Source organism: Urocitellus parryii, chromosome 5, assembly GCF_045843805.1.
Source record: "Urocitellus parryii isolate mUroPar1 chromosome 5, mUroPar1.hap1, whole genome shotgun sequence".
Lineage (NCBI taxonomy): Eukaryota > Metazoa > Chordata > Mammalia > Rodentia > Sciuridae > Urocitellus > Urocitellus parryii.
Window position 1 is genome coordinate 83162050 of NC_135535.1, and position 26024 is coordinate 83188073.

Here is a 26024-nt window from a genome sequence, read left to right on the forward strand (position 1 = left end):
CATATTTTCTTTAATCTGACAAAAAAACAAAGATGAGAATACTTTACATTATTATTGCTGTATGTATACAGGTGACTGAATGACCAATGTGATTCTGCAACCTGCACAATCAGAAAAATGAGAAATTATACCCCATTTGATTCAAATGTATTAATTGTCAAGATCATTGTACTGTCATGTATAATTAATAAAAAAAGATAAAAAAATAACGAAGAAACAAACTCTTCATTCATTCCTCTACTTCAAAAATATAAAAACTAATGTCACATAAAAACAAATAACAGAAATATATTACTGAAAATACAATGCTATTATGAAAAAAGAAGAAATAAAATGAGAGTCTTACAGAAGATGAAAACAGAATAAAATTCATACTAGAAAAACTAAAACTTATATTTCAGAGTGAGCTAGAAGGTATTAGGAAATAATAAAACAAGTTAAAGAACAACATAAATCAGAATTAGAAAAACTCAGACATATTGTGAGAATTCAAAAAAAATCAGAGATTTCAGAAATAATTATTAAATTAAAAATACCCCAGAAATGGAATGAGAAGCAGCTTTATAGATTAAAAAAAATGAAGATAAAAAACTTCAAGAGTAAAAACAAAATGTAGGAAAAAAAGGACTATCCAACACACAAATAGGTGTTGACGTAAAGGAAAAAGCCACAATTACAGAACAAAACAAATTTTATGTTCATAACTTAATAAAAATCTTCAAATTAAAAAAGGAATTGATATTATATATAATAAAACAACACACTGTGAAACTAAGTTAATCACCTCAGAATGACCAAAACCATGACATATGCTGGTATAATTACTGAATTTTAAAGAGCAACAACAAAAAAAACTGGAAAAAAAATTAAATAGATGTATGACTTTGACAATAATGCTTTATGATGAAAGAAAATAGTAGTGCTGTATTTCAGGTACCAGTGGAAAGAAAAAATAATAAGGAATCGCTATATGATCAACTGGGGGCAAGCCTCCAAAAACAATTCTTAGGCAAAAAATGAAGTTTATTTCCTACCATCTGTATAGGAAAGCAGGAGGGAATGTAAGTATATCCCACTCAATAGGAGGATAAAAATAAACCTGTTGAAAGAAACAGGAACAAAGTAAATGAACCTGGTTTGTCCAGGTAAATTTTGTCAGGTAATGAACCATAAGATAAGGAGTTGGCTTTTTGCTACATACTTTATTTATTATACGTAATTTTTTTTCAAATTTGAAACATGTTATTTAACTGGTGTGAGGTAGCAGTTGAGCATTTCTTAAAGTTTTCACAGAGATTATAATGTGAAACAAGATTGTGAACCATTGTTTAAAGATGAAAAGGAAGTCAAATCAGTGAAGCAAAACAAATGAAATAAATTAGTGAAAACTACTAAATAAAGCAATGCTTTAAAATTGGTTACTTTGACCTGAAAATCTCATTCATAAAAGTGTACCAACGTAAGAAGTAAAATACCTTCAAAATATTACTCTCATTAGATAAATTTAAAAAATTATTTATTTTTATTATTGTTTATAGCGGGTACTAGGGATCAAACTTGTGGGCACTGAACTACTGAACCACGTCCCCAGCCCTATTTTGTATTTTATTAGAGACAGGGTCCCATTGAGGTGTTTAGCACCTTACTTTTGCTGAGGCTGGCTTTGAACTGGAGATCCTCCTGTCTCAGCCTCCTGAGCCTCTGGGATTACAGACATGTGCCACAGCGCCTGGCTCAGTTTATTTTTTATAAACTTTTCTAGCCTAGGCAGCATGTTGTTTTTCAATTAATTAATAAAAATGCTTATTACAACAATGATTATTGGTCTATTACATTATGACAAAGAGGTCTTCCCAATCTCAGTATTTACTGTGAATTTAATAATTCAATCATTCAAAAAGCTTTGAAATGTAGAAAAAAAAGGACTATCCAACACACAAATATGATGATTCTTATGATGATTCTCCCCTCATAACATTCGCTCTTTGTAAGGGCTGTGTAGAAAATGTATTGCTAAACAACTGAAATTTATACATACCCCAATATTTAATACAAGCTAAAATACAGTAGAAATAGAAAGACATCTACAATCAATCAAAACATAAAATTCTTATTCTCTTTATATTTTTATTCTCCTCATCAGAGTATTGATCATGAAAAAAAAAAGCAAGTGAGCAAGTGAATAAATGTGATGTTTTCAAGCTATACTTAATGTGCATTTCCTTCAACATTCTCCACTCCTACATAAGAACACAAACTATGAACTTTCTGGTTTATCTATGCAGAGCTCCTCAATTCCCCACATGCCATGTCATTAAGCTAAATGTTCAGGGTTATCAAGCCGCCAATCTCTTCTACCCTTAACTAAACAACATAAAGCAAAATAACCACAGCAACTTCTGGTAAAAGGCCAAAATGTCCAACACTTGACTAATACTCATTTTAAAACAGTACATAAAATATCAGAAAAAATATCTACTAATATTTAAGTAATATAATCTGAAATTGGCAACAGAATATACATAACCTAAAGCTGTATGAATCCACTGATTAGGTAAATTTAAGATTTTCCAAAACACTTAATTTTCATATAATAGTATGTGGGTTACTTTTTTTAAAATTAAATTTTCAAATAAAATAATTCAGCTACTATAACTAGGAAGCATTCCAATAGAAAATGAAATTGTAACACATAGGCAGAGTCTAAAAAGCATATAGGAAGAATTTCTCAAGGTCGCCATAGCTACCAATACTGACAACTATCAGAGATGATAATTTAAATATCAGCTATGTCTGTTAATTAAAATTTTTAATTTGGCAGAACTATAACATGTGTTGCCAAGTTTCCTTAGTGCTTTTCTAAAGTACTGGCCCACTTGTTACGGGAGTCTCAGAGAGAAGACAGAAGAGACTGAAATCCAAATTATTCAAAGATGAGGAGTTCTCTATTCAAGTCTTTAAAATAGCTATCTCTGACAAATGCAATGTGACTCACTTTTCTTCCTCCTGTTAAGCTACACACCCTGGACAGACAGGAAAAAGGGTGGGAGTACACACCCCCATTGTACTGTAGTATTCACAGCATCCATTATTTCCTTCTGTTACAGTGTATTCACACACTCTCCGCCTATCCTGGTAATTTAGACCATATCATATAAAATAACAAAATTCTCTATCATAGTTAATGTTGATTTAAAAAAAAAAAGTTTGTTTTAAGATTTTACAAACATTTGGGCTGGGGTTGTGGCTCAGTGGTAGAGCACTCACCTAGCATGTGCGAGGCCCTGGGTTTGCTCCTCAGCACCACATAAAAATACATCAGACACTAGAAAGGCAATATGTCAATCAATGGAAGGGTAACTGATGTGATACAGCAATTTGTATACGGGGTAAAAGCGGGAGTTCATAATCCACTTGAATCAAACCGTGTAATATGATGTATTAAGAACTATGTAATGTTATGAACGACCAATAAAAAAAAAAAGAATGAAAATAAAAAAAAATGAGTAAAATAAAGGTATTGTGTCCAAATAAAACTAAAAAATAAATATTTTTTTAAAATATTTTACAAATATTTCATTTATAAATTATTCTTCTTCTGGTTAGATTAAAATCTTGGCAAAAGCATATCCAACACTGGCCTAAAATGAAGAGTACATTCCTCAATTGAAAATTCAAAGCTTAATATTCTGAAATCAAAGGTGCAGGGTGGATCTCCTAAAGATCAAAGGAGATCAGTAGAGAAAAGGAAACAAGGGGTGGAAGTTATGGAAGAAGCGGGAAATACTGAAAAGTGATACTGGCCAAATTAAATTGTTATATTGTATCCTGTATGAATATGTAACAACAAATCCTGCCATTATGTACAACTCTAATGCACCAATTAAAAATGCAGAAAAAATATTCTGAAATCAGGTAAAAATGCTTGAGATTTCATGGTACAAATAGGTATGAATTTTGCTTCCTTTTTTTGTATTGTCCACATTTTCCAGGATAAATATTTTTTATAAATGCATATACATATTAATCCTTCTCAGTAAATTTAATCTAGTCTTTTCAGTATATATTATTATATTTCTAAATGTTTTGCTTCACTTAGGATACCACAAAGATTCAAGCACCACTCTATTATTATACCTATCATTATAAATAACAAAAAAGAAAAATTTCTACTTCATTAGTGAATAGTTTGTTAATGTCCATGAATATTTAGAAGACCTATAAGCTAGGTACCTTAATATAAAAAAAATGTGGAGTACCATATTTTACTGAAAATATGTAAAAATATATTGACTTTCAAAACTTTAACAAATAAATGGTACACTATAACTCTCAGAATGTGAGTATATACATACACACACACATACACACACAAACATCTACTGTTTAATAACTCATTTTTCTACTATTTCATCCTACTTGTACTGAACATATTACAGCCTCACTTGACATTCACAAATTTAATCACATGTACTATTCCTAAGAGATTATTAGGCAGACCAGGCACAGTGGCATACACCTGTAATCCCAGCTACTCAGGAGGCTGAAACAGGAGGATTGCAAATTTGAGTCCAGCCTCAGCAACTTAGTAAGACCCTGTTCTCAAAATAAAAAAGGGCTCAGTGGTTAAGCCCTTCTGGGTTCAACCCCTGGTAATCCAGTCTCCCAAAGAAAAGAGATTATTAGGAAGAACAAGCTTGGTACCTGTTTGAAAAATGCCTATAATCCCAGCAAGAAATGAATTACAGAAAGGCCAATGATTAAGTCTATGATTTTCTGAATTCTTACTGCATCAGGACTTTAGGGTATATTTAAATATTTTGTTGTTGAAAATATGCCTCTAGAATAACTAGCATCTCCAGAATATATATGCACAAACTTGACAAATATAAAGCAGACATACAGTAAAGAAAGAGGGTATAAGAATGTTGAGCATGAATCCGTGGTCTTATTTTATGTAACATAGTCAAGGAAAGCCCCCATAAGAAGGTAGCATTTGAATAGGTAAATAAGGAATATAGGGTTCAGTGAGAGGTGTTAAAAGTATTTTTAAATTAATATGGGATTCATAAATATAAATTAAACATATAACTAAGATTTATTCTACTTATTTGTGAATAAATAAATCTTTACATTAAGACTTACTCAAAATGCATTTGAAGAGCTGATATCCACAAAGGAAACTTAACAGTGGAGTACTAACGGTACAAGAATAGAGATAAAACTGGTTAATATCCTACAGAGCAATAAACCATATTATTTGAAATTATCATTTCTAAAGTACAGAAATTATTTTTCTTTTGGGAAAAAAAATCTACAAATTAATATGTGATGTCACCTTCAATCAATAATAAACAGTTAAATAAAGAACAATCTTCTATGTGGTCCTGGAGTAGGCTTATTAAACAATTTTCTATTGGTCATTAAAACATATACACTGCTCATCCTTATCCTTATTTCCAATTTTTGCATTTTTTAAGAAAGCTATGAATATATATGAAAGAAGAACATTCCAGACAGATAAAATAAGAGTGAACCATGAACCATACCTTTACTGCAAAGAAGAAATGCCCTTCCCACTCATGTATTCATTCAGCTGAACTTTATTTTGAAGTTTGCATAATAAGTAACTGGGAAGATAAACTAAAGGAACCAGAGAAGCTGGAAGATTTACATTGGAAAGCAAATAGGAATAAAGGTTGAGATCTGGTCTGATTTACATTTAAAACCCTATCTGCTGAAATAAAAACTCTTCTCAGGAGAAGAGCCAGTACTGGAAATTTGAAGGCCACGCACATATTACAATTATTCAGGAAAATAAATAACTAAATGCATAGTTTGTCACATGTAAAAACTGATATGAAGTAAAATAAAACAGAATATGGTAAGGTTGGTGGAGGGGTTGCTAGTATTATTTGGAAAGGCCTTCTGATAAGATAATATTTGAAGGGAAGAATGTTAAAAACAACAACAACAACAAAAACTATGCATGGATCTGAAGGAAAGACACTCCAAACACTGGGATAAAACAAAATGACTGAGAACAGGATAGGAAAAAGAAAGGGAAAAGGGATCAAAGAATGTAAGGGCTTTTAATATAGTTAAAAAGAACTTGGCTTTTAATGTAGTTGAGGAGGAGAAGCCACTGAAGTAAAACAACATGATCTAAGTGTTAAACCAATCACGGGGCTATAATTTGGGAAATGGAAGGCAAAAAAAAAAAAGATTTGTTATATGATATTTTAGTATTCCAAGGAAGAAATAATGGTAGCACAGAATAGGAGCTGTGAACCTGAGAATAAAGAAATCAGAATATTTTGAAGGTAGGATCAACACATTTTGCTAACAGGCTGACAGAGAATAAATTATATATATGTATACATTTATATATATATATGTACATATATACACACTCTCCTATATGTGTTAATGTACATATATACACATATATTTTATATATTATAAATGTGGGTTTTAGCCTTAGCAATTAGAAAGATGAAGTTGCTATTTACTAGAATGGGAAAAACTACAGAAGAAACAAATTTATTAATAAAAAATTTCAGAAGAGACAATTACTACAATTTATAAAAATGTTAAATATCCTTTTTAGATTTATAGGATTCTAAACTCTTCATGTAATTATAAACTCTTCATGTAATTAGAATATTCCGTTGCCAAAGTGTTACCTACTAGAAACAGAATATTTTTCACCAAATTGTTTGACCTCAAACTACTAATCAATGTTTCTCACAGATTACACTTTCTAAAATGGCCATCTTCACTGATTTCATCCATACTGATTAATGTTTTATCATTTATTCAAGCCAAGTATAAGATTACTCATTCATAAGACATTTACCAAGCAATTTTTGAAATTAGGTGCATACTTCATCAAAAGGGCTACATTTTAAACTTTAAGTCCACTAGGCTTACCTGAAGTTCTTTGTATCTATCTTGAAAAGAAATGGCCTCTTGCTCTTTTTCTTTTAGGAAACCTTTTTCTAACACACTATGCTTTTCCATTAATGATTCAACATCCTAAGAGAGAAAAAAATAACAAACTTTGTAATGTTAATGAACACAGAAAATACCTGTCAAGGAAAGAATCCATAGAAAGTACGGTTTAAAATCTAATAATATTATAAATTATATTTTTCATTCTAATTTCTACCAAACACTAGAATTACTCTAACAAATGAAGAGAGCATCTCAAGTAATTCCCATTGACAAAACCAATCTCTTATATAAACTTTCTACAAATTTGTCAAGATATTTATATATAATTGTAGGAAAGACAGATGAGAACATAAATAATTTATGAAAATTATTATACATCTAAATATTCTTGTCAAATATCCCAATGATGCCTGAACTCCCATAGGGAGAAGTTAATGTTATAAAACTTGAAATCTGCATAAGATATATAATACTGCCTGCTTCCAAAGTAAATTAAACTAAATCAGAAGGAAAGTATTAGCTGAGTGGGGAACCCTAGTCAAATTGTTCGTATCTTTAAAAATTCATATATAGTCAATTTGAATGATCATACATGAATATATGAAAACAAAACATTGTTTTCAGGAACCCCTGCTCACATCAAAATCTGAGGATACTCAAGTCTTTCATATGAACTGACATAGTATTTGCATATAACACTATGCACATCCTCCTATGCATTTTAAATCATCTGTAGATTATGTAATATAATGTAAATACACTGTAAATAGATATATTGTATTGTGTATGAAAAGCTAACAAAACAAAAATGATCTGTATGTGTTTGGTACATGGATTTTTTCCTCCCTAATAGTTTTGATGTGTGGTTGAATTTAAATATGGAACCCATGGATATGGAAAGCTAACCACTTTTAAGATTTCTTATCAAAGGCTTTTCCAATTGATAGCCTGATATGACTGATTTAAACCCACTATTCAAGAGAAGACAATATCCCCTTCCTCTGGTGAGTTTTTAATTATAATTTTGGATTACATTGAATTTTCAGTTCACACAATCCAACTTTTACTTTTTAAGCAAGTATTACCTTTTTAATTCTTAGTTTTTCTTCTTCAGAGGCTTTGAGTTTAATCTCCAGGCTTGAAATTTTTTGCTGAAGCTGTATGTTTGATACATGGGTTCCAGAATCCTCAGACTCTTCCACAGTAGCAATTGTTCCATTACTTGCCTCATCAGTTAAGCCCAATGGAAAAAGTGGGATATCCAGATGAGTGTGTGTTGTTTGCTGAATCTAAACCACATTAGACACAGACACAGACACATATACACATAAGAAAGAAAGAAGAAAAGAAAGTTCACACTTTTTCAATAATTAAAATATCCAAAGAGCATCAGAAACCCCATATGGAAAATAAATTGAAGCAAAGGTTCCAAAATGATTTCCCACTTGAAATACATCTACAGAAGACCTCAAACTTTTCCAAGAACATAATCCTGGCACTAAGAATCAAAATTTCCTATTAACTTCAAAGCCTAAGGTACTTCTTATTTTGATAATAATGCATTAAAAAAATTCTTAATGCTTTTTCTTATGTTTGAAAATGTACAATTTAGTGTAGATACATCTGATACTTACCAATTCTTAATTCTATGCACGTAGAATTTTTTTACATTTTAAATTGTAAATTAGAATTTGAAATTCATCAGTGATCTCTATTTGATCAGCATTTTTTAGTAAAGTTAATAGGTTACTTAAAATTGTGAATTATACTTCATAAATCTAACTTTAGAAATCTAATTTCAGTACACAGCACAATATTTGGTTCAACAAATATCTGAATAGATGGACAATGACTGCTGCCTCTTTAGTTTATATCCTAAAATTAATATAGATGCTCTAATGCAAGTAAACATGTTAAAATTCCCTTAAAATATAAATAACCATACTTTTTGTAATTATTTTTCATTTTAAAGTTCAAGACTTGAAATACAAAGCTAATTCCACTTGAATAAATAACTAAGGCTACCCAAATGTTTTTTAATTGTGCCAAAAAATCATAATTACCTTGTTTTTAAACTCTAAGTATTGCAGAAATATTTCTGTTAGAAAAACTAAATGGAAACAGAAATCATAAAAGAATCAAGTAAACCAGTATGTACTTTTTAGGTATACAAATTTTCTGTTAAAATATACTTGTCTTTACCTGTGCTTTAGGAATTGTTTGATTCATAATAGTATTGTCTGCATGTAGGTTCTCTGGTGATGAAATGATGGCATCAGAAGAGAGGCATCCAAGTGAAGGAGACGAGTGGTCATGGTCCAAAACAATCTCAGGAGAAGCTGGTGAAAGATGGACTCCAGATACTAAAGAACAACAACAACAAAGAATAAGATAATAAAAATAATAAATAATAAATAAAAAATGAGGATTTTATGACTATTATTCAGGGATCAATACTGAAATCTAAAACTAGTGTTTCTAAACTTAACATAATATTTCCATATAAGACTCAAATGTGTAAGGTCTTAGTGCTTATATACTAACTTCCATAACACATGCATTTGGAACTCAAAGGGGATGGATGAACACACACGAACACACACACACACACACACACACACACACACACACACACACACACACATTCTCACAATTCTTTTAGTTCAGAAAAGTCCATTTATTTGGGAAGGAAAAAAGCACTGGAGGGCCTACAAGTGCTACATACAGGAACTGGGCACTGGGGAGACATCAGAGAGCAAGACAGATGCACTTATATACTCAATGATCTTATGAACAGTAGGAGGTCAATCAAATAAGTAAACATTAATTAGTATACAATACATAAAGAAGAACAATTACTGTGAAATAAGGAGTCCGATTGTCTCCATATTAAGTTCTTATTTTGTATCAAACAAAAATTTTTTTCCTGTTAAAGTCAATTACATACTGTTTTCCATATTGGCCGCACCAATTGCAATGGAACCACCATTTGACCCAGCTATCACCCTTCTCGGTCTATTCCCTGACGACCTTAAAAAAGAGCATACTATAGGGATACTGCCACATCAATGATCACAGCAGCACAATTCACAATAGCTAGACTTTGGAATCAACCTAGATGCCCTTCAATAGATGAATGGATTAAAAAACTGTGGCATTTATACACAGTGGAGTATTATGCAGCACTAAAAAATGACAAAATCATGGATTTTGCAGGGAAATGGATGGCATTAGGGCAGATAATGCTAAGTGAAGCTAGCCAATCCTTAAAAAACAAATGCCAAATGTCTTCTTTGATATAAAGAGAGCAACTAAGATCAGAACATGGAAGAAGAGCATGAGGAAAAGACTAACATTAAACAGAGACGAGTGGGGTGGGAGAAAGGGAGAGAGAAGGGAAACTGTATGGAAATGGAAGTAGACCCTCATTGTTACATAAAATTACATATAAGAGTTTGTGAGGGGAAAGGGGAAAAAAACAAGGGAGAGAATCAAACAATAGCAGATGGGGTAGAGAGGGAAAATGAGAGGGAAGGGGAGGGGGGATAGTAGGGGATAGGAAAGGTAGCAGAATACAACAGTCATTAATATTGTATTATGTAAAAATGTGGATGTGTAACTGATGTGATTCTGCAACTTGTATTTGGGGTAAAAAATGGGAGTTCATAACCCACTCGAATCAAATGTATGGAAGATGATATGTCATGAGCTTTGTAATGTTTGGAACAACCAATAAAAAAAGAAAAAAAAAGTCAATTACAGATTATTGGATTATTTCTACAGAAATATAATGTTGAAATACAGTTTTACAATTAGTTTCACAACCATCACTACATTGTGACTAGGATCCTAATAAAAAAGTCATAAAAGAGGGAGTACTTCCAAATTCATTCTATGAGGCCAATATCACCCTGATTCCCAAACCAGATAAAGACACCTCAAAGAAAGAAAACTACAGACCAATATTCCTAATGAATTTAGATGTAAAAATCCTCAATAAAATTCTGGCAAATAAGATACAAAAACACATCAAAAAGATCGTGCACCATGACCAAGTGGGATTCATCCCTGGGATGCAAGGCTGGTTCAATATATGGAAATCAATAAACGTTATTCACCACATCAATAGACTTAAAGATAAGAACCATATGATCATCTCCATAGATGCTGAAAAAGCATTCGACAAAATACAGCATCCCTTTATGTTCAAAACTCTAGAAAAATTAGGGAAAACAGGAAATCACCTCAAAATGGTAAAAGCTATATATGCTAAGCCTCAGGCCAGCATCATTCTAAATGGAGAAAAATTGAAGGCATTCCCTCTAAAATCTGGAACAAGACAGGGATGCCTTCTCTCACCACTTCTATTCAACATAGTTCTTGAAACACTAGCCAGAGCAATTAGACAGATGAAAGAAATTAAAGGCATAAATATAGGAAAAGAAGAACTTAAATTAGCACTATTTGCCGATGACATGATCCTATACCTAGCAGACCCAAAAAATTCAACCAAGAAACTTCTAGAACTAGTAAATGAATTCAGCAAAGTGGCAGGATAGAAAACCAATACCAATAAATCAAAGGCATTCCTGTATATCAGTGACAAATTCTCTGAAATGGAAATGAGGACAACTACTACATTCACAATATCCTCAAAAAAATAAAATAAAATAACATACCTGGGTATCAACTTAACAAAAGAGGTGAAAGAGCTATACAATGAAAACTACAGAACCCTGAAGAAAGAAATAGAAGAAGACCTTACAAGATGGAAGGATTTACCTTGCTCATGGATTGGTAGAATTAATATTATTAAGATGGCCATACTACCAAAAGCACTTTACCCATTCAATGCAATTCCCATCAAAATCCCAATGACATTCCTTGCAGAAATAGAAAAAGCAATCATGAAATTCATCTGGAAAAACAAGAGACCCAGAATAGCTAAAGTAATTCTAAGCAGGAAGAGTGAAATTGGTGGTATTGCGATTCCAGATTTTAAACTATACTATAGAGCAATAGTAACAAAAACAGCATGGTACTGGCACCAAAACAGGCTGGTAGACCAATGGTACAAAACAGGACACAGAGACAAATCCACAAAATTACAACTACCTTATATTAGACAAAGGTGCTAAAATCATGCAATGGAGAAAGGATAGCATCTTCAACAAATGGTGCTGAGAGAACTGGAAATCCATATGCAACAAAATGAAATTGAATCCCTTTATCTCACCATGCACAAAAGTCAACTCAAAATGGATCAAGGAGCTATGAATCAGACCAGAGACTCTGCGTCTAATAGAAGATAAAGTTGGTCCTAATCTTCATCATGTGGGGGCAGGCCCCAAATTTCTTAATAAGACACCTATAGCACAAGAGTTAAAACCAAGAATCAACAAATGGGACAAATTCAAACTAAAAAGTTTTTTCTCAGCAACAGAAATAATATGTGAGGTGAATAGGGAGCCTACATCCTGGGAACAAATTTTTACCCCTCAAACATCAGATAGAGCTCTAATCTCTAGAGTATACAAAGAACTCAAAAAGTTAAACAACAAAAAAGCAAATAACCCAATCAACAAATGGGCCAAGGACTTGAACAGAAACTTCTCAGAAGAGGATATACAATCAATCAACAAATACATGAAAAAATGCTCACCATCCCTAGCAATCAGAGAAATGCAAATTAAAACTACACTAAGATACCATCTCACTCCAATAAGAATGGCAGCCATTATGAAGTCAAACAACAATAAGTGCTGGTGAGGATGGGGTGGGGGGAGGTACACTCATACATTGCTGGTGGGACTGCAAATTGGTGCAGCTAATTTGGAAAGCAGTATGGAGATTCCTTGGAAAGCTGGGAATGGAACCACCATTTGACCCTGCTATTGCCCTTCTCAGACTATTCCCTGAAGACCTTAAAAGAGCATGCTACAGGGATACTGCCTCATCGATGTTCATAGCAGCACAATTCACAATAGCTAGACTGTGGAAACAACCTAGATGCCCTTCAATAGATGAATGGTTAAAAAAAAATGTGGCATTTATTCACAATGGAATATTACGCAGCACTAAAAAATAATAAAACCATGGCATTTGCAGGCAAATGGATGGCATTGGAGCAGATTATGCTAAGTGAAGTTAGCCAATCCCTAAAAAACAAATGCCGAATGTCTTCTCTGATATAAGGGGGGTGACTCAAAATGGGATAGGGAGGAAGAGCATGAGAAGAAGACTACCACTAAATAGGGAAGAGAGATGGGAGGGAAAAAGAGGGAGAAGGGGAGTTGCACAGAAGATGGGAGGAGAAACTCATTGTTATACAGAATACATATATGATGTTGTAATGAGAAAAAGAAAAAAAGTGTGTCACATTAGAGTGGATAGAGAGAAAGGATGGGAGAGGAGGGGAGGAGTAGGGGGATACAAAGGGCAGCAGAACAGAATAGACAATATGATTGATGTATGTATATTCCATGTATGTATTATATATCAAAATTCATTCTGCTGTCATGTATGACTAAAAAAGATAAATAAAAATTAAAAGACAAAAAAAAAGTCATAAAAGCAAAGTCTATTGCCAAGAATAAAAAATGGTGCTGGGAGAATTGGAAATCCATATAAAAAAATAAAATAAAAAAGATAAAAATGTAAAGGACAAAACTAACAGATCATACATATATGACTTTATTTTTAAATGTTCCTTCACAATTCAAATAAATTATGTGCTCTCATATTTAAGAAAAGTAATTTTTAGAAGTAACTCATTTATATGTTTGACTTTCTAAATTATAAAGACCTTTATTCCACATTGGCATCAGTAGCAAGGTCAGTGAAGTTCTACCATAAATTCTGGAAGGCAGCTCACAATGGAAATTGCATTTTTCCCTGAAGAGAGATATTTATAAGGCCATTAGATATTAATAAACTAAAGAATATATTGACTTATGATTGGCACTTTAAAGTATTATTTATCTTATCTATATTTTATTATGTAGCAATATTATTTTTGAGATACTATGTGCCATATCAGATACTTGATTCTACATTCACAAACAAACATTTCAATTTACTTTTACTCAAATATAGAAAACTAAAACTGCAATTCATGTTTATATTTGGTAAATACTCTTCAGAATCTTTCTAATTTTTATTTTATATGGTGGGAAATAAATCTCTAAAAATATTCCAACTTCTAGTTATGAATTATAATTCATAACAAAGATATTACTAATGAACTTTTAAAGGTTATGAAAAGTAGCTTATCCAATAAGAAGGAATATAGCCTTCTGATGAAGATACAGATTCTGAAACCATGCTGCCACAACAGATACAAAACAATGCGCAAATTATGTAATTTATCTGTTATTCAGTTTCTTTCTTTTTTTTTTTAAAGAGAGAGAGAGAGAGAGAGAGAGAGAGAGAGAGAGAGAGAGAATTTTTAATATTTATTTTTTAGTTTTCGGCAGAGACAACATCTTTGTTGGTATGTAGTGCTGAGTATGGAACCCCGGCCCCAAGCATGCCAGGAGAGCGCACCATTGCTTGAGCCACATCCCCAGCCCTGTTATTCAGTTTCTTCATCTATAAGACGCACACTGAGTTGTTGGTGGAGCTTTAAATAGGCTAAAATATGTAAAGCACTTATCCAGTGTTGCTATTACTTTCATTACTATTTTAAAGGTTATTATAAAAATTTATAGGACAAGAGTGTTTATGACCCTATATTCAAGAATATCTTGAAAGTATCATTTTTAACACCTGAATATTTCAACTTCTCTTTATGTCATTCATATTTATAGCCATATTTTAAAACAAAATCTATACTGTCTAAAGTAAATTTTCATCCTGTAACATTAAGTATTCAAGTATATCACATTAGGAGAAGAAGAAAAGCAGTCAGAATACATGAAAGGTGAGAGAAAAGGAGAACAAAGAAAAGCAAAATAAGGACAAAGTAAGGGGGAGGTTTAGGAAGAAAAATAGGAATCCTACACTTCACAGTAGCTATCACCTCCCTCTCACCTTTTCCCTTCATAAACAAATTTCCTGAATAATGTATAACACCTATTTCCATTTTCTTCTTCATTAATCCTATCATCAGCCCACTGGACCTGTTATTAGAGATACTACATGTCATTTCAGCTATTATTAAATTGAATGAACACTTCTGATCTTATCTCTCCTTAGTTCTCAAGAACACAAATGGTTTTCCATTATCTCCTAGATTTTCCCCGTATAAGTTGACTAATTTTTTTTCTTTCCTTTTCAGGTTCTTTCTAATTAAGCCTTAAATTTCATTTTCCTACACTTTTGAATTCACTGAATACAGTATTTTGGTTTGCCACTTTAAAACCCATGATGAAGTTATCAATTAAAGGCTAATGGCAAACAAATCCACATCTCAGGCATAAATAACTTGTCACATCTCCACATCATTGTACTCACCTTATGACCAGACAGATCCATTTGGATGTCCAACAGGTACATTAAACTTAACTAACATTTTATATAAACCATGTTTGCCTCATGTTTTCCTACTCAGTTAACAGTACCTCAATAAACACTGAATTTACCAAAGTCAGAAATGAAACCACTGTAAGTGCTAACTTTACTCCAGTCACACCTTGCTACTAAAATTCCCTGATTATGTCATACTGTTCAATACCTTTATGATCTCATAATATTATTGCCTAAGTACAAGCCATGGCAGTGGAGTCAAAAATGCATTCCAATTTGAAATAACTGCTTAACAGTTGAGGAGCCCTAGGCAAATTATATAAACCCCTGCAAGTCATAGTGTCCTCATCTGAAAATGAGAAAATAATATGTGCCTAAAAAACCATGTTACAGAGCTTAAGTGAGATAATGTATAGAAAGCACTCAGCTCAGTGACAGATACATGGTAAGTACAACATTAAATGGAAAGTGTCACTAACATTATCATTCAGTAACATTCAAAACAAATTTTTCCAGGAATCTTTTTGCATATTCCATTACGGGCTGGGGATGTGGCTCAAGCGGTAGGGCGCTCGACTAGCATGCGTGCGGCCCGGGTTCGATCCTCAGCACCACGTACCAACAAAGATGTTGTGTCCGCCGAGAACTAAAAAATAAATATTAAAAATTCTCTCTCTCTCTCTCCTCTCTCACTCTCTTAAAAAAAAAAAAATATTCCATTACCCACCCAATCATAATATTATCCTAGGTTGCTACTTTTTGTTAAAGATATTACAGGACTTCTAAATACAGTAATAATAATAATGTCAAAGCAAACTTACATTATCAGAGATCTATTAGATATGTTTAAAGCAGTAATTAGAAAAAAATCTATATTCTTGAACATATCAACAAAAAAAAATCAATGAATTAAATCCCCAGTTGAAATTAAAGATACAAAGAAAACTTAAAAAAAAGAGAATAAGAAAAAAACACACAGATAACACAGACTCATGTAGATTAGTAAAAGAGTACATATAATTTTAAAAACCCTGAATTAAAAAAAAATCATACCTTATTTAACCAGTAGTAATGGGGTAGTACAAATATACAAAATTAAATGGCAAAGAGAAGATAGTTATCAAAACAGAAGAAATTTTTTTTAAAAATCTTGACTCCTCTCTGGGCATGGAAGAACACTCCTATAATCCCAGTGGCTCCGGAGGCTGAGGCAGGAAGATAGCAAGTCTCATCAACTTAACTAGACCCGGGGCTCTAAGTAAGAATACAAAAGAGGGCTGTGAATGTGGCTCAGTGGTTAAGCACTCCTGGTTCAATCCCTAGTACAAAAACAAACAAACAAACAAAAAAAAAACCCCAAAATCTTGACTCCTCTATATATTAAGGAAAGATATTTTAAAACTTAGAAAAATGGGCAATCCTTTATAGAAATGTAGTTTGCAAGAGCTGATTTTTATTAGCAATTTTAAAAAACACTTCTTGAAAATAAATCTATTTCTTGGGAAAGAAAATTACATTATCAGGCAACTAACCTACAAATAATGCATAAGATTCAGATTATTTCAAGAAAAGGTAATGATCCAGAAAACACTGTTTTTCATTGCAACAAAGAAGATCAAATTATTAAGAATAAATCTAGCAAAGTGATGTGAAGAAAACTAAAATGCTCCTGAAACACACAAAGAGAGACCTAAACAAGGTAAAGATATCCCTTGCAATTGTACAGGACAACTAAACATCATATAGATGCCAGTCTTCCCTTATTTTATTTATAGGTTCACAATAATCCCAATATAATATCAATAAGCTTTTTTAAGATAAATGTACATTTATCTAGATAAATGTACATTAAATGTCACATGGAAAAAGTAAACCTATAAAAATAACAAAGCACTACAAAAGAAAAACAATAAAGAGAATACCTGCCTCACTTATTAAAATGCATTAAATAAACTATATTAAAATATAATACTATCATTATTAAAATATGCCATATTAAATTATACTAAAACATACTATAAAACTTCTACACATAAAACAATGTATTATTTGATGAAAACAAAAAAAAACTATGAGTGTATGAGTGAAAGAAGTGTATAATGAAAGTGGTATTTACAAATCAATGAAGCAAAGATAGACCTGTTAATAGACAGTACTAATACAACTGATTAGCCATTTAGAAAAGGCTAAAATTACACAGATTTCACATCAAACACAAATATAAACTCCAAGTATGAGAAAAGATAAATATTTTTTAAATGACTCTACATAAATGCTAGACAAAACCCTGATTAAGTTTTTTTTTTTTACCTATGGTCTAAGAAAGGCTACCTATGTCTAGGTTCTAAACAAAATAAAAGACTGAATAATTTGACTATTATGAATATATACAAACTTTTTTCTGTCAAAAATTACTTCTAAAAGCAAATCAAAAGCCTATAAGCTAGGGAAAAAAAGATACGTGCAATACATATTACAGATAAGGCCAATACTCCTAATATTTTAAGAAGATTTAAAACTGGGCAAAAGATTGAGGGGATTAAAAATAAGAAATTTATAAGATAATAGGCAAAAGATGTTTAAAAAAAACTTACCAGAAAGAAAATAAGCAAATGGCCCTCAACAGTGTAAAAAAACAAAGAAACATGTACCTATTTGTCATAATACAGTTCAAAACCAACAGGAAGATAAGGGACAGATGAGAATGAGGCAGAAAGACAGAAGAAATGAATAGCAGAAAACATCTTTTCTCTGAGTAAAGGTTTCAATACAGTTTTGGACTTTTAGAACCACATTAATGTTGCACATAGTTGAAATAAAGAAAACAAAATTGAAAAACAGGAAATAGGAGGATTAAATCCTAAAATGGAATATAAATAGCAAAAGAATTAAATCCTATTGCATATGAATGTGGGATAAGTAATCCAGGTTTTTGGTCACTAGGCTTTTGGTATTTGGGTTACTTTGGGACTTAGTATTTTGACTATCTGCCCTCCATTTAGGAACAAAAGAACATTAAATAAATATTGAGAAGGAGAAGAAAGAGAAGGGAAGGAAGAAAAAGGCAGAGGAGGAAAAAGAATAAGGAGAAAGCAAGCAAATGTTAACCTTTGAAGAAAATGGGTAAGGATAAAAGAGAATTATTTGTCCATTTCTTTAATCTTTTTATTGATATGCAGATTACAACTGGCAGAAAGCCAAACTAGAAAGGCAACTGAGAGAAAGTGGTTGAGGGAAAAATAAATAATCCTATAAAAATAAACTATAAATAACAAAATAAGGGAAAATAAAGATTTGGGAGAAATGTTTGTCTCAGAAATTAATTTAGGCCACCAAAATAATAATAATAAGAAGAAGAAGAAGAAGAAGAAGAAGAAGAAGAAGAAGAGGCAAATTGTTAGCCAATTCAGGATGCCTGTAATCCCAAAGGCTCTGGAGCTAAGGCTGAGGCAAGAGGATCACAAGTACAAAGCCAGCCTCAATAAAAAGCAAGGGGCTAAGCAACTCAGTGAGACCCTGTCTCTAAATAAAATACAAAAATAGGGCTGGGATGTGGCTCAGTGGTTGAGTGTCCCGAGTTCCATTCCTGGGACCCTGCCCCCCAAAAAAAACAGAGAGAGAGAGAGAGACAGAGAGAGAGAGAGAGAGAGAGAGAGAGAGAGAGAGAGAGAGAGAAAGGAGATACTCAGTATGCTTTTCAATAATCCAGTCAAGAGATAATGGTGACTCAAAAAAGGAGACTAAGATTTGAGGTACTGAGAGGTGGCAAAACACTGCATGAATTTTGTAAAGATGTGTAACAAAATTTTCTGATGAATTGGATATAGGATGAGATACAGAATAATCAAGAATGATTCCAAGATTTTGCTGAAGTGAATGGAAGGAGAAAATCTCAATGTTTAATAGGGGGAAAGCTGCTGATGGGAAAAGTAAGGGGCAAAGACACTATTGTTCCGATGTGGACTTTGCCATATATCATTTCAACTAGACACTTGGACTCTTAAAACTATCTCAGACCATAACAAGCATCAGATTTACTTAGAATGCACATGCTAGAAACACATCACACAGGTAAGGTAAAAAGTTTCTCTTTCAAAAGAAAAGTTTCATCATTTAAAACTTAGTCTCTGCCCTCAATACAAATTCCAGTTCCTGTGCAAGTAGATAGGCTCTTCTCAGGTGACTGTGAGGCCCACCTTGGCTTAGAAGGCAGGCATATGCCTCATAAGAGTTGCTATCTCTTGAAACAATTTCATAGACACCATTACAATGATATCTCTAGAAAAGACACACTTGGTTACAAGTACCAATACCCAGGAAAGCCCTGGCTTTCAAGCAGGTATACATATTTCATTGACAGAGCTCCTAGACAACACAGAATGTTTTATTTTTCCTTGAGGTACTACAGATTGAATCCAGGTCCCTTGCACATGCTAGACAAACACTCTACCACTGAGTTATATCCTTAGCCCTTTTTATATTTATTTTGAGACAGGACTGGCCTAAACTTGGAATCCTCCTTCCTTAGCTTCCTGAGGAGCTGGGATTACAAGCACATACCACAATTCTCAGCATTATTACTTATAAGGGTCATATTTACCAGAAACACTGCTATCTGATAACAAAGATGCATGTTTCCAGGGGAATAAAATTAAAAAATTAATCCAATATCAACCATGACCTTAGAGAAGAATATGTTGGTTCTGAATGTCTAATAGATATCCAAATTGAAAAGTAAAGAGACTGTTGATTATGTAAATCTGAAGTCTATAGATTTAAATTTACTCATAACAGCCATCCCATTTTGAAAAGAATAACTGAAACAATGAAATGCAGTCTAACTGCTTCTAGAAAACACAGATCAAAACATGCCTCAAAAGTGCAAACACCAAAAAGAGTTTATTTTACCCATAAAAGACATATGTGTTTTCTAGTACACAAACACTAATTTTCATATAACAAAATACTGCCATACATAGATATTTTAATTTTAAAATCAAAAGCAAAAATGGGAATAAAATAAAGATGATATTCTATACCCACAAGCAAGTTTAAGAATTGTAAGCAACTCAAAATAACTTAATTCTGTGATAAGCAAAATTAAGAGTAATTCTACAACCTTCAATATTTCATTTACTTTTATCTTCTATGATGAAAACCACTGTTATCTAACAGTGTTCCTTTTAATCATCTTAATGTTAATTTGTAGTTTAATATATATGTATTGGTAGAATGATGGAAATCATCAAAGCTAAGGAAAAGAAAACCCATTATCAACCTGAAATTAGTATATGAGTATATGAGTATACACTATTCTTTGTAAATAATATGAGGAAAGTTTGTTGTCATTCTTTTAGTTGTCTTTTTTTGTGGCATATATACATTTCTATCTTTAAAGTATTATATTCAGAAGGCTCCTCATATATTTTTGAATATATAGTTAGTAAATGCATCAATTAATTGGTTTACAACTCTTTTTTTTCTTTCTTTCTTTCTTTGGAAGAAGGAAAAAGAACTTTTACTGCTCTGTCCCAGAGACTGTGATTCTGTTCATCAGTAGGAATGGGGGCGGAGGAGCTTTTAAAGATTCAAAGGCTACATTTCACATGTTCTCTGTTAGAGTTGTAATTCACTTGTGAATTTGGAAAATAGTCATTTCTGAGGTCTTCTGGTACCATACCCAAATCCTGGATTACTTCATTACTATGGTGGGTGTGTACTCAAGGACAGATAATTCTGCCTAAAATGGGGAAGAAAGGTAACCCTGGTTTCCCCTGAGATTAGGAAGCAGGAGAGATTAGGGAGGAGCAGGGAGAAAAGGAGAGAAAGAAACACGAAACACAAAAAATGTTGCAGTGGCAGAACAGCAGGGGCTATAGTTAAAACATAAAATGGAACACTGTTACATTTGTCCACTGTCAATTCCTACATTCCATGTCTATGGAAAAATAGGCAATGACATTTACAAACTGCTTCCCACTGAAAAAGGGCAAAGTTGGGGGAAGTGAAACCCAAAGTCCTTATTCTCTATTAGGTGCAGTGTGGAAAATTAAGGACATTCGGCATCAGAGCAATCCAGAGGTCCACAGCTACAGAGGGTAGGTGACTGGACAAGGCATACATAGGGCAGGGATCATACAGACAACAATAAACAAGACAGCAAAGCATTACTTTTTTGAAAACATTAGCAGAAAACCAATTGGTATTTCAGCCAGTCTCTGAAAATCATGAAGATAGTAACTCATAATCATATCAGTGAAAAACACATCAAGTTTATCACTGTAGGAAGTTAGGAAGATTTACAAATCCATGAAATTAGGTTCAAATTAACTCAGGACAAACTTGTTAATCTAGAGTCCTTTGTGATCATTATTATTAGGCATTCCCACACAAGGACCCTTCCTCTATAGTCTTCGGCTTCACTTATTTTTGGTAGAGCTGACAAGTGTACATCTTAGATTACATTAAAAAAAATTGCTTTTCCTTTTAAATGTCCATGTGGGACTGTGTTTTGGCTATACTCTCCTGCCAGGTGTTTAAGACCAAGTTGGTCAAAACCAATCTTGTTCCTATCTACTATTAAAAGAGTCAGATTCCTCAGAGATCACTTTTGGGGACATGTGCAAAGCTTCTTGGCTCCTTTAGTTTTCCTCTACCAGTGGAAACCATCTGCCAGGATGGGTCAGATGGGAAGTCTTGCTGATCACATGTGGCTTCTCTTGGAAACATCAGGGACATTTTCCTCTCCAATGACCTTTCTATTTGCAGAATGGCTGGCTTCCTGATCCATAGGGTCCTCTCAATTTCCCTGATTAGATGATTCACTGGAGTTTAAGGGCCCTCAGAGGGTTCCAGTCATTCTTTGGGTCCTGGCTGACCTTTGAGGGCAAGGACAAAATGTTGGCTGCTTTTTCCTTGATCCTGTTGCTTCCTTGACTTTGTTCTCCAAGGTTTGGATTTTAAACATCCAGCAGGCCAGTTTCACCAGTCTTAAAAGTGGGAGTGACAGGTTATAACTTCAATATCTATAATTTTACAGTCATCACTTTAATTGGGATCAGTATAGTAGTTATAATAGTTAATTTGAATTGTCAGCTTGACTGGATTAAAAAATGCCAAGGATTAAGAGAGTTATGGGTGTGTCAATGAGGTTGTGTCTAGGAATTATTGGCATATGGGACAGCCAACTGATATAGAGACCCTACCTAAGCTTGGCAGCATTGACCAATAGGATGATAGCTTGGATGGAATAAAAGTTGAAAGAACAAGGAAGCGCTAGCAAATGCAAGCTTGATTCTTCTTAAACAGGTTCTTGATTGCTGCTGGGATCACCTGAGGATATCGGACTTTCACTTCTTCACTCTTTCAAAGCAGACTCTGCCAGTGATTCACCAGAAGCCTTTAGTCTCAGACTAGGGTAGCACCATTGATCCCTCTTGTTCTGGAGCTTCAGTCTCTCGGACTATACAGCTACTGGTTCTTCCAGCTCTCCAGCCTGCAAGCAGCCACTGTGGACTATCCAGCTTCTGGTTGCATAAGCTAACATAATAAGTCCCCCTTTATAATTATATTTCCTATTGATTCTGTTCCTCTAGAGAACCCTAATACAGTACTGTGAGTCAACATTATAACTTATCTGTCCTGTAGCTTATTATCTCAAATTAACTCAGGTTGTTTTATTATTAGAAGCAGTACCTCTATAAAACACTAATAGGCAACAGTTATAAAATTTATAAGGAAAATACAAAATGAAATTAATAGAGCAAAAACATATTAAGCTTTTATAATATATATGAATCAAGTAAAATGGTATTTATAATCTTAAACCATTACTTAGTTATGTATTGAATCCCATTTATTTTGAGATCATAGTAATCAAAGAGTAAAAAAATCTCTTTTGAGCATAACTTTAAATAAGCTTAATTCTAACCTACTTCAGAGCCATCCTAACATGGAGAAGGACAAGGCTTAACTCAGGTGAGGCTAGCCTCTTGACAAATCTTAAAAACAGTTCTATTTCTGAATCTGATCATTGCCGCTTTTGAAAACTATCATTCTACAAAGTTCTCATGTATTATTTCCTAAGTCTCCTAATATCAGTTAATATAATACAACATTACATCTTAAACATAATCCTACAGAAAGGCTAATAGAACTTTTAACTTTCCTATTATGGAAAAGGTGGTAGAATGTTTTCATGTTCACATTGTTCACCTTTGAGCAAATCAGGCTCTTCTTAATACCTTCCAAAAATTCATTTAAATTTCCATCCAGTGTAAAGAGTAACACAAATTTTATATATAACTTATAAAACATTAAATGACATATATAAATGTCAATCAATTTTGTTATTTCCATATAAATCTTAAGAGGAATATTGCTACAAATAATTTAGAAAAGGCTTAGAAAAGGCTTAGACAGACACAGTTCTCAAATGTATACATATACCTTGTCACATATGTTTAGGGTGTCAACTATATTGTTAGAACCTAAATAACAGTTCTTTGTTTAACCAGTTATAAAGTAATCATTTAAGACTTTAAAACAGGTACAAACACTCTAATTCCTTTACAACTTAATTTCTCCAAGTAATAAAGCCTAACAAATACAAGAAATTATCTTGATAGATAAGAGCAGATCAATGTTTCAGACTTTGCTTCATATCAGTACATTAAAGTTCAAATAACTTTGATAGACTATGCTAATTATAGAAAATTTAATCACAAACACAAACTTTTTGAGATTTACCTTCCACAAACCTTCTTCTACTTACTTAAACATTCACAACTTACATCCTTAGTTTTGTCCTCTTTCATCTTGGACCTTAGCACAAGAATATTAATTTACCAGACAAAATACCTTTTCAGAATCATTTTTTTACTAATTTTCCATATTAAAATATTTCCATACCTAAAACTTTGTCTTCTTTTTTTGTTTCAGACACTTTCTTAAATTCATATTTTGCAACAATCTTTATGAATGTTATCTGTGCAGTTAATTTCCACAACAAATTTCATTCCAGAAGAGGGGTTGGACAATCTTCCAACAACAACAACAACAACAAAAAAAAAATGTGCCTTAATCTTTTTTCTCCTAGGTTGCATTTAAGGGGTTGGAACACAAAATATCTGGAGCCTGGCCAATCCCATCAACTTTAAGTAAGTTCTCCACTGTCAATTGTACCCAGAGGCTCCTCTTGGGTCTTTTTCTTATACTAGGAATATTGATATATAATGGAGGATGCCCTTTCCATCCTTTTCTTTAGACCTCCTTGAAGATCCTTTTGCAGAGGTTGCCTACAAAACACAGGCTGGCTTTAGTTTCTTTTTCTTTTCTGGGTGCAATTGTTTACCCTGCCAGCCTCCACATACATTTAGTTTGATCGGATACCATCATAGCAAAAATTGCTTTGCCCAGTGATGGATATCCCCTGGTCAAATGGGGTATCCTGTCAGATTTTAAAAGGGGACACTATTCCTGTCCCTGTCATGAACTAATAGTGCTGGAGTCTAATTTCACATCCTTTGTGGCCAGTGGCCTCTACCCACAGCCCCACTCTATGGGTAAAAGAGGCTGGGAGGAAGGACAAAGGCTGGGTTCTCTTAGGCCATTTTTCCACAGCCCAGGCAGCGTTCCTGGATTCCCATACCCAAGGCCCCACACCCTCAGCCCTGGGATGGTATCCTAGACCCACAGTGAGAGGATCAGTGGCTGCCTGGGGCCAGGCTGAGAAACAGTGCTGGGAGTGCCAGCAGTGGGTTTAAAAGATTTGAATCTATTTTAACCCTTTCTTCTCGTGCCCTGCTATCCTTGCACTCCAGATGCCTTCAAATTAGTTCCTAACTGTTCAAACCCCTTATCATGCAACGGCATAACTGCCTGTACATACAGAATCTCTTTCATATACTTGACTCCTGACAGACCAACTTCAAATACAAGATTGTATAATAATCCAGAAAAACCATTTGAAGGCCAGATTGTGTTGCAGGGACACAGTTTTACTCTTAGACAGGCTTACACCTATAGATAGCCCATTCAGTCAAAATATCTCTACTCCACAGACTACATGTAAAATCAATACCCTAAAGGCATGCCCCCATGGATTCACCTCCTCCAGCCATATCTTACCAGTCTACAGTTAGCATCAAGTTAATACTAATAGGGAATTAATGCTCTGATTCGGTTAAATCTTTTATAACTCAATCATTTCATCTCTAAACTTTCTTGCATTGTCTCACTCCTGAGCTTTTGGGGGACACATAATATCTAAACCAAAACAAAGACATACACACATACACAAAAAAACATAAGAGTATCATAACGGCCTTTTGATACATCAACTTGGGTAAGCAATAACCTCCAGTTTTTCACTGGAACACTAATCCAGATACTACTGCTAAGGTATTCTGTATATGATTAAAGTCCATAGTAAATTGATCTGAAGCAATTCAGAGCAGCCTAGATAATTCAATCATTTGAAAAACCCTAAAAGCAGGGCTGAGGCTTCTCTGATAAATAAATTCTGCCTGTAGACAGAAGCTTCAGCCCACACCTAAGAATTCTAAACTATCCTCCTGACAGTCCACCCTGTGGACTTCAGA

The 26024-nt window shown here is 33.3% G+C and overlaps 1 protein-coding gene across 1 annotated transcript in view; it reads right to left on the reverse strand.

Annotated features, from left to right (window-relative positions):
- Ccdc91 (coiled-coil domain containing 91) overlaps positions 1-26024 on the reverse strand; it is a 332645-nt gene that overhangs the window by 211477 nt on the left and 95144 nt on the right. Inside the window, exons 4-6 of the mRNA XM_026410706.2 lie at positions 9160-9320; positions 8043-8246; positions 6934-7038 (exon numbers count right to left, since the gene is read on the reverse strand). Of these exons, the coding sequence (XP_026266491.1) occupies positions 6934-7038; positions 8043-8246; positions 9160-9320 (470 nt within the window). The remainder of the gene's footprint in view (positions 1-6933; positions 7039-8042; positions 8247-9159; positions 9321-26024) is intronic.